Source organism: Chanos chanos, chromosome 10, assembly GCF_902362185.1.
Source record: "Chanos chanos chromosome 10, fChaCha1.1, whole genome shotgun sequence".
Lineage (NCBI taxonomy): Eukaryota > Metazoa > Chordata > Actinopteri > Gonorynchiformes > Chanidae > Chanos > Chanos chanos.
In genome coordinates this window covers 1,905,001-1,915,449 of record NC_044504.1, presented here as the reverse complement: position 1 = coordinate 1,915,449, position 10,449 = coordinate 1,905,001, and the positions used below count along the sequence as shown (strand labels likewise).

The 10,449-nt window shown below is 43.6% G+C and overlaps 1 protein-coding gene across 1 annotated transcript in view; it reads left to right on the top strand.

Moving 5' to 3' along the window:
- The first annotated feature begins 6,879 nt into the window (after positions 1 to 6,879).
- adam23b (ADAM metallopeptidase domain 23b) overlaps positions 6,880 to 10,449 on the top strand; it is a 29,788-nt gene continuing 26,218 nt past the window's right edge. The window contains exons 1-3 of the mRNA XM_030786529.1: positions 6,880 to 6,907; positions 7,409 to 7,617; positions 8,006 to 8,082. Coding sequence (XP_030642389.1) covers positions 6,880 to 6,907; positions 7,409 to 7,617; positions 8,006 to 8,082 — 314 coding nt within the window. The remainder of the gene's footprint in view (positions 6,908 to 7,408; positions 7,618 to 8,005; positions 8,083 to 10,449) is intronic.

Genomic DNA, 10,449 nt, shown 5'->3' with positions numbered 1-10,449 from the left:
TCCTCAGTGTCCAGTTTTTGCCCTGCAGAAGTCAGCAGACTACACAGACACTCTAGGTTCAGATCAGTGAGCTTCTGAAGCAGCTTGACCACGCAGTCATGCATAATGCTGTGTGACACCATCTGCACATGAAAAAGCTCAGCGATAAATCTGATGTTACCAGTGGCACGACACCAAGCTTTCCCTTTGGCCTGCTTCACCTCCTCCTGTACATGCTCCTGGTCCTCCTTGGTGAGAGAGTAAGGGAGAGACGGAGAGAGAGAGAGAAAAAAAAAAAAAAAGATTGAAAAAGCGTCACATCGGTCCATAAACTTTGATTTAGATTGGATGGGTCTTAAATGTTTTTTTTAGTCACGTCGCCGTGAGAACTTCTCTAGTCTGCCAGAGCGAAGGAGAAGAAAAATTATTATTATTTCCGGTATGCGCTGCGTCGTTAAGCTAAAGCTAAGTAACTGAGCATAAAGTTGTATCAGTACGAGAATAAAGTCATAATGTTACAAGGTCTTGAGTTATTTATTCATGTCATTATCACGATATAACGAAACTTTGTTTTCCAGTGATAATGACATAATCAATTTGATATGTCAGGACCACAACAATATTTTTGTTTTCTTTTCACATTAAACACATTTGGACAATGTTCTTAAACTCAGCAAATTATTGTCATTTTAACTGACTATTCATTTTGAACTGACATGAATGTGTTTACTTGGAAAGAGTATATTTTCACTTTTGGTGTGTATTTCCATCGCACGTTTGGTCTTAAATTTCATTTAAAGTGGTATTACAAAGGTCTTAAAAAGTCTTAAATTTAACTTGTTTGTACCCGTAGACACCCTGTTATCCATAAAGCCTTGTTCAAAAAGTGACATTAAAAAAACATATCAGTCAGTTCAGTTTTTTAGGAAGATTTCCAACATCTTTAAACTTTGATGATGAGTGCTGCGTACCAACTGCCTCTGTTTGTGGCCAAAAACAGGGTCATATGCCGCGCCCTTCTCAAACTCGCTCTGGCAGCGCTGTAGCAACAGTCTCCGTAGGCTCACTGTTCCGCCCGGTTTGTCCTTCATGGGCACCCTGACCTGTTCCAGAAGAGGCCAATGAGAGACGAGAACAGACGGGCAGGAGACGGCATGCAGCGAAAAGAAGGTGACGTAGAAGTAGGAGTACTTTATTTGTCACACACACACACACACACTCAGCAGTGACCAGTGAAATACATCCCATCCTGACACCAGTGAGCACACACACACTAGAGCAGTGAGCACACACACACACACACACACTCAGCAGTGACCAGTGAAATGCATCCCATCCTAACACCAGTGAGCACACATACACTAGAGCAGTGAGCGCACACACACACACAAACACACACACTAGGAGCCACTGCCGTCCCAGGACCGACTCCAGGTCTTTTTTCCAGCGATTTGGTCAAGGTCACTGACAGGACTACTAATCCTAGCATGCATGTCTTTGTGGTGGGAGGAAACCGGATCACCTGCAGGAAACCCACGCAAACACGGGAAGAACATGCCAACTCCACACAGAAAGGACCTGGGAAGTCCAGGGTTCAAAGCCAGGTTTTACCCAAAGATGGAAAGGAGCTCTCACAACCAGCAGGTCACTATGGGAGCCAGTAACCACGCTGAAATATCCCTATTGAGTGGGACCCACAATATAATTTACAACATGACATACCTTAGCCAGGCAGTGGCACAACCTAGCGTACAGCCCAGAGAAGCCAGTCTTTTGAATGGCTTTCTCAAAGAACATGCCTGTGACCCTCTGTAGCTGGTCCTCGGTCCTGATGGGGAGTTCCATCATCTGCTTCACTGACGTACCAAACCTCTCCGGAGTCAGCCTGCGGAGGACCCAGCGAACCCTCTGCAGAAGCTCCTGAAAAGCCATACAAAATGCTTAGCTTTTCGGACTGTACTTTTGGACTGTAGGTCACTGGGCACAGGCAACCTCACCTCTGTTTTCTTGCTCTCGAGGTCAGCAGTGATACGTTCCATCTTCACGGCTGGCTGTATCTCTGTAGCCTCATTAAAGGACATGTCACTGCTGTTTCTGCAGGACTGAAGCTCTCCCTCACAGAGGACTGGAGCCTGCTTAGGCTCCTCTGTGGAGGACACAGTCACTGGGGCTGAGGTGTCCTGAGTGCACAGCTCCGCTCCCACAGCCTGCTCTGGAGTCAGACAGCACACTTCCATGGCCCGAACTGGAGTCAGAGGACACATCTCTGCCTGCTCTGAGATCAGAGTGCATGCTTCCATGGTCTGATCTGGAGTCAGACAGCACACTTCCATGGCCCGAACTGGAGTCAGAAGACACGCCTCTGCCTGCTCTGAGATCAGAGTGCATGCTTCCATGGTCTGATCTGGAGTCAGACAGCACACTTCCATGGCCCGAACTGGAGTCAGAAGACACGCCTCTGCCTGCTCTGAGATCAGAGTGCATGCTTCCATGGTCTGATCTGGAGTCAGACAGCACACTTCCATGGCCCGAACTGGAGTCAGAAGACACACCTCTGCCTGCTCTGAGGTCAGAGTGCATGCTTCCATGGTCTGATCTGGAGTCAGACAGCACACTTCCATGGCCTGCTCTGGAATCAGACTGCATGCTGCTATGGTCTGATCTGGGGTCAAATGGCTGCTCAGGACCTTTGTGGAAAGGGGTAGATTGAGGTGGATATGCAACATATGGGCAACAGATGACCAGCAAAACAAAAGAAAACTTAGACACATTGTACAAAAATAACTCCAAATCCATGGAACCTCAGGCTGATTATATCTAAATCAGCCACATATTTCTGGAATGGTTGTGAGGGCTCAAATCTGAATGAAACAGTGGACCTTGAAATCTTAAGTATTTGAAATGCAATCACTAGTCTATGCGAAGGTGCAATTGAGGATCTTCCCAATGTTCTCGTATTCAACTTTACAATCACAAAGGTCATCTCGTCAGTGTAAGAGCTCAGACAGCGTTAAGTGTTCAGGCAGCTGTGACTAATGACCTAAATGTCTCGGCACGGGGCGTTGGAGAAGGAAGAAGAACCGTAACTTAGGATTAAACTGGTTTGATAATTACCGGTGGAAGGGTCATGGTGGAGGACTGCAGGTCCAGTGGAGGAGCTGGGTTCCATTTCCCAGACGTGAACTCCACGGCGTTGTCCTTCCCAGCCTGGTTTGGGTCACAGAGACCAATCTGTGAAGAAAGCAAGGGGCACAACAGCATGGGCTCATTCATTACAGGTCACAGGTACATCAACACTAATGGAGGGCCGTAGCGCCCTGGCAAATGAGTTTAGCGCAGATTCACTGTAATGCTTCCTTTTCCCATTTTGTGAAACTCCTTTTAGTCTGCTGATGTCATATTTATACTGAGGTTTACTCATCTGTCACCACCATTATGGGCTGAGTTAAGTCAAGGAAGGGTTAGAATACTCACTACAGTTGTCTCCTGGTTGACCGAAGGACCCTGCTCCAGTACCGGCCAGCTGGCGTAGGGGTAGATGGGATACATCTCCACAGGGTAATACAGGGTTCCAACTGGGGAGAGAGAGAAAAGGTAGAAGAGTAGAAAAGAGTATGCTCCAGAGTCTTTCTACACAATAATCTACTCAGTTCACACTGATCAATTAACTAAGCACAGGTTCATTGCTATCAGATACAAGAACAAATGAGAAAAAAAAAATGTATGACTCGAACATGGCATAAGATTCAGAACGCTGCAGAGAGATGGAAGGGTAATCACCATGGCATGTTGGGTTCTCCTGTGGCCAGGGACTTGGGTTCGTGGGTCCATACAGCGGGAACTGCATAACAGGCTGATGCAGCTGTTCGCTATACAGAACATCCTGATAGTATTGAGAGCAGGGCCCAGTTGGTGCTGTTACTACGATAAATTCGTTTGATAGGTCCGTAAAACCGTATGGTACTAGAAATGAGTTAGCGTAGTTTGTCATGGTGGGCTGTGGAAAAAGCGGGAAAAGCGATATTTGAAAACATGTTGAAAAGAAAGTTTGAGAGACGACCTGTAAGAAAATACAAGACAGCTTACCTATTTTTCATTGTACAGATGGCACTTCGTGAACAGGTTTGTTTTCGTAAGAAGAAAGGTTGCGTTCGTTGTGATTGCAATTGGGAAATGAAGACTTCTCTGTCAAATATTATTACATTAGCCTACTCTATCCAGCGTCACAATTAGGTTCGAACTTCGATTCATGCATTCCAAATGACATCCAGCGCTCTCCATACCTTCACATAGGCCTACATTACATACCACACCACAAAGTTTATTTCAGTCATCATCTATACACTTCGCTATGTTTAAAAGTGCCCCATAGGCCTTTATAGTCGCTATTCATAATGTAGCTACACGTAGGACAAAACGCGACGTTTCATTAAAGTTTGTAAGGTAGCTTGCTAACGTTATTAAACTCAGATGCTGTTGTAGATTTACGAAGGGCGGCGCCTTGAGCGAACAGTGCGTTTGTAAATGATTTTCACTTAGACTATGTTCTCATAGGCTAGTTTATGTATTGTCTATATATCTTTGCAGAACCTTTATATCCTGATAAAGAAACTTTACATCCTTTGGTTCACTGAAATCCCTTAGTGACATAAGTTTCTTCTTTATTTTAAAAGGCCCCCATACGCTAACTGTCGTTTCACGTGATGTTTGGGTGATGTATAGTGACAAACACATTTTGACTGGAAATGAACTCAATTTACAAATTTTTAAGCGGTTTTCTTTTTTATATATATCTTGATAAATCAACGCAAGTTTCTGCGTGTCGCGTCTCCATCATGAGCCCTCTTTCCAGCAACGGGGTGACAGTTCCTACAATAACGTCCAAAAACCCCCAAAAACAATAAAATAAACCACTTATGCAGACAAGGCAACGCCCCTAACGGAAAATCGGTGCCAATCTGACCGACCCCAGTGTGTGTGCTGACAAAATGAATACAGACAGTGGTGTTTCCCTTTATTCTGTATTTAAGGTGTCATAAAGCATGGAGCCGTATTCCGAGACACTGGCTGTGTTTTGATGCAGTGTCGACAGTGTCATTGAACCGTCAGATATTAATCACGCTATCGTTTCATAAGAAATTTGTTCACCTCCGTTTTGCATCCCCATGACTAGAACAGCCATGTATATGTTTATGTTGGCTCAAAACATGACCGGCATATCATGGCCTTTGTTTGTCTAATAAAGAATGTTTCACTCTTGTTCTTCAGGGCCAAAATCTTTTTTAAGAGTCCACCAACACAATTTCTATTATCACAACTGTAAATCCACACACATATCAACCAACTCAACGCTCAAAACACAAATATCTCACTCACTTGCAGTGCTGGTGATGAGGGACCTATCAGAGAATGCAGAGAGAATGGCTTCAGATGACAAGAGACTGCGTGAAATTACACTGGAGAAAATAGTTTACCTAATAATAGAATAATAGACCTAATAATAGATTATTAGTCTTTTCTCTTATGTAATTATTAAGGTTTAGTTTTTAAGTTTAAACAAATTCTGTCAAATATAAATATTTAATATATTTGTGTTGCAATGATACTTGAGGTTGCTGAGAGCATTTTGTGTGTGTGTGTGTGTGTGTGTGTGTGAGCTTACTTCAACTAACACTTACTCGATTTCTATCAAAAACACTGAAGCACAACTCAGTTGGAGCCTACACAACGATGTTCCTCAAATCCTGTCTGAGAAAGCTGATGCCCTGCTGCTGTTCTCCCCATTATCATAAACAAGGGCTTATTTTAATCTGAGAAACGGGTATTTGCCGTTTTCAGCAGTGCTGGCTGATTTGAGAGACTGGTCTAGAAATGGAGAGCCCTGCTACAGTCTGTCACTGGTCTGGCATGTTTGTGTGTTTGGCATTTGGGATTGATCACCAAAGTGTCTGTTCTTTATTCTATCGATTACTGCATTTTGGCTCAAAGTGTCTGTCTGAAGGTTTATTTGTAGTTTTCCACGTCGCAGTATGCACTACTGGTTGACAGCTTACTGTACTGAAACGGAATTCCAGTGGTCTGCGTAACAGATTAAAAAAAATACATAGGCCCATAGGTGAGAAAACAAAGGTTGGTTAATTTTTTGTAATTTATTTCTGTAGGTTTTTATGTTCTCTTTTATAAGGCAATATGCCTATTTAACATAATATATAACATCCGTCCTTTAGCTTGTACAGAAAACATTTATTAATGACTACTTCTGTCCTTGAGACAACATTTGAAAACAGCAAAGACGATCAAATTAGGGTCTACTAATCGAACGTTTTGTTTTTGTTTGTTTTGTTTTTTTAATTTACCACGACAGAGACAGAATGCGAAAAATGGACTTCGACAATGACCTCGTGCAGAAAGACGAGGTCTGAGACTAACAGCAGAGGATGCGAGAAATTAAGATGCTGCGCAGCACTTGCGCGGTCGCCACATCAGGAAGAGCACCGCTGATTTGGAGAGGCTAGCCACCGCCTCGACACTTTACCCCGCCCGCGGCTGGCTGCAGGACTCTACCCACTCTCGTTTTGGTTACGGGAAGAACTTGCTACTCAAATGACAATGGGCCGTGAGCGACACACTTTATTAATATGTTAATGAAACGCAATTTAAAAGATCAATTATGAATCATGTATCTGATATTTTTTCCAAATTTGCTTGTGGGCTCCCTTGCTTTATTGCTTCGTCTCTCCGTTGCGTCGACGTTAGTTGGTACGTATTCAGTAATCACTAAAGCGTTTATTTTTTCACCAAGTCTGATAAGTTATTGTTACAAACTGTGATTGTCGCATTATGACACACGTCTCATGTCTTTGTTTAGTAGTCCTAGGCTGAGCTTTTTGGTAATGAAGGATGTCCATCGGTGAGGACAAGTGTGAGGGTGCAAAGTGTCCTAACTGTCGAGGACGGAACCGACACTTAACTACAGGGGCATCTTTTGTTAAGCCCACGAGACAGGACACTGCACCGTGGCAGGAACAGTTTACTAATGTAGAGAACTGACTTTCTGTGACCCTCTTTACTGGAACGCTTTAACAGCTAGCTCTCTTATAAGGATGTGTTAATGCTTACAACGCTTTTTTTCACAGATATTGATTAAGACGGCATTAAACACAATGCATAATTTACTAGTTTGCTCTGTCTTCTTTTAATGTACTCTTGCACATTAATAGATAGGCACTACTGCATTAAATGTCTTTGTGATTTGTGTATGTCTGTGATTGTTTAATGTCTTTGGCATTTAACACCTTGCAGAGACAGTTAAAGTGTTGTGAACTTAAAATGTGAATTTTGTCAGCTATAGCGAAGCTGTAGATTTGAGCAGAGTGTGAGAACATCTCTCTGTCTGTGTGTGTGTGTGTTTGCGTGTGTCCTGTTAAAGGAGTGGAGAATGAGAGTCACAGGGACATGGTGTCATTGCTGCGGGAGCGTCAGGCGACTGCAGAGGCAGGTTGGGACGGTGTGAGACCCCGGCATGTCCAGCGCGCTATAGCTTACCCCTCTCGTCTCATTTACTACCTGAACGAAAGCTCAGAGAGCACCTACCATGACCTGGACACTCACGCAAAGACCCAGAGCTCTGACAGTCAGGTAAAGCCTGTTCTGCTTCGGCACTGTGTGCGTACGGATGTAACACAGTTCAAAATCCACACACTGCATAGGCACAGAACGACCCACACGATGGTAAAGATCTGCATCCGTATGTTGGTCAGTACTGTGGATGTTTGGGGTTGAAAATCAGTGCTGCTTTCCCTCAGTGACTTGTCAGATATCTCTCCTTTTGTCTCAAAGTAAAACTCAGCTTGATTTTTTTGTTGTTGTTGTTTGTGTTTTTGTTACCCGGCCAAAGGTCATGAAATATATACTTTAGTGTTCCGGTGTGAGCTGAGAGGGGAACCTTTTCCCGTTACATGGATGGTCATGTTTCCCATCCCTATGCTGGAGCACTGACTGCTCTCTCTTTCATTCCCTCATCCAGGCGGTCCATCTGTCCCAAGCCACGTTTCAGTTAGACGCCTTTGGTTCCACATTCGTTCTGGATCTGACATTAAACAAGTAAGCCCTTTCCTCTATACTAAACTTATAATTTAGCCTTCATATTTTCTAAAGCCTAATATTTTAACAGCGAGTGTGTGTCAAACAGGTACACAGACATTGGAGTGGATGACACTGAAAGTGTATCTGGCTTTACGGTTCCTTTCTCTCACTGAGTCGTCTCTCTCACTGAGAGGGATATGGTATGTCAGACGGTTGATTTGTTGTGGTCACTGTCTTTTTAAGGCTTCTTTTTTTGTATGTCTGGTGAAGTTTTACAGAGGTACTGCAGAAGGTGGCTACACGTGAAATTTAGTCATTTACTTAAATTTTCTTTCCTTGAGGTGTTGTAATTTGGTGAATGGAATGTGGAGCATAAGCATTTTAACAAGGTGAAATTGCTCTCTTTGACTGTTTCCCATTTTGAATGTATCACTGATGACTGTGCCGTGGTTTCGGTTTTTATTCACGCTCAATTATGTAATAAGCATGGTGAGGTTAGATGAAATGAATACTGAGACCGCAGAATGACTCAGAAACTTAATTAAGGAATCACCATTACCATTCATCGTCTCAGTTACAGGCATGTTAAGGGCATCTAGTGATCATTGTGCAGTCAGGGTTTGTTTCTTTATCTGTAAATCAGTGTCTGCTAATAGTAGGTAGTTACCTGCTCACCTGGTTGTGTAGGATACCCAGTGAGATTCCTGTAAGGTAATATTTGGTCATGACCTCCTGTCACTCTGACAATATTAGATTCCTCAATTTGAAGGAGAGAGAGAGAGAGAGAGGAAAGGTGGCTATCAGTACTGATGACTGTGACATTTGTTCTAGGAGACTGTGGTTGTGTTGTCTTGTAGGTGACTGTGTCTGGTTTCGACTGGAGATGCAGTGGTCAGACATGCAGCTTGGTGACCAGGCCTTGTCTGGACCTACACTAAATGCTTTAGTGAGACAGAGAGAGAGAAAAAAAATCTGTCATTGTTGTTGTCTGTGGCACTAACCTTAAACCTGTACCTCATGATTGATATTCCCTCTCAGACTCAGACGCACTCTCTGTATTTAAAGGAACATGGTGACCCTGTGAGTGGTTTTGGAGGTGGTTCCATTATGGGAGTTACTGCACAGTGTGGAAACAGATCAATAATCATCATCATCGCTTAATAAGCTGTGTTTGTCCACATTCACACTCCCTGTATTATCTGTTTAATAGTGTTTTCTGTACATGTTTTGTATGGCTCTTCTTTTGATTCGAAGTCTGTGTGTGCGTGTGTGTGTGTGTCTGTGCGTGTGTGTGTGTGTGTGTGTGTGTGCGTGTGTGTGTGCGTGCGTGTGTGTGTGTGCGTTTGCAGGTAATAAACCTATTTATGATTTTAAATGCATAAATCTATTATGCGTTTGTAATTTTGGCACTATTGAACTAAAAATTGCTTTGACAGACATCAACCTTTTTTTTATTATAGTCATTTGCTTGTTGTGTTCCAGCTGAAGTGGTTGACAGAGTCCAGGTTGTTTACATCAGAGTCTGTAGCCATTTAGAGAAACTGACCCACACTGATGACAGCAGCCCTGTGTTTGAAGACCGGGGATGATGAAGCTGTTCGTGAGCTGGGATGGGTGGAATGGGTTTAGTGGGATGGGGTTTGACCTCGTAACTGGTGGATCGTAGCACCCCAGATCACTGCGCGTGTACCCCTGAGTAAAACACTTCACCTGAAGGTTTCTGCTCAGGCGTGTGACTGCTGGTACACACAGTCATACCTGGAGGTTGGTCTGGTGAAGCCTGTCAGTTATCTGTAACTGTAAACAGAGATGACATGAATTTCAAAGTTTTAACCCTCTTCTAAAATGAGTACACACTGCAGTTCGCTGTGGACTCCAGTCGAATTGAAACGCCACAAAACTCAATCTGAGATTAATTACCCCCAGGCAAGTATAAAATAATGAAGTTAAAAGGTCCCCGAGCGCTGCTGGTTGAATCTAATGGAAGTGAGTGACTGTGGGTTATAAATTTAGCAGGAGTGAATTTGGCTCTCAGACTCAGAGAGGTTGTGCAGGGCTCAGCAGAGCGGTGCGGTACCAGGTGCAGTGAAGAGAGATCAGGAAAGCAAAGATACCCTAAAAGCTAGACACTCCAGTGGGATGCAGAACTCACTATATTTAGATCAGTTCTGTCGCAGCTACAACTGCAGGCAGTAACCCAAGCAAACTGCAAATGCGTGCACACACCCACACACACACACACACACATATGCATGTGTACACACACACACACACACACACACACATACACATATGCATGTGTACACACGCACATGTGCACGCGCACACACACACTTCACTGTTACTACATATGGTTCCATGTCCGTGTTTTGTTTTTGGTTTTTG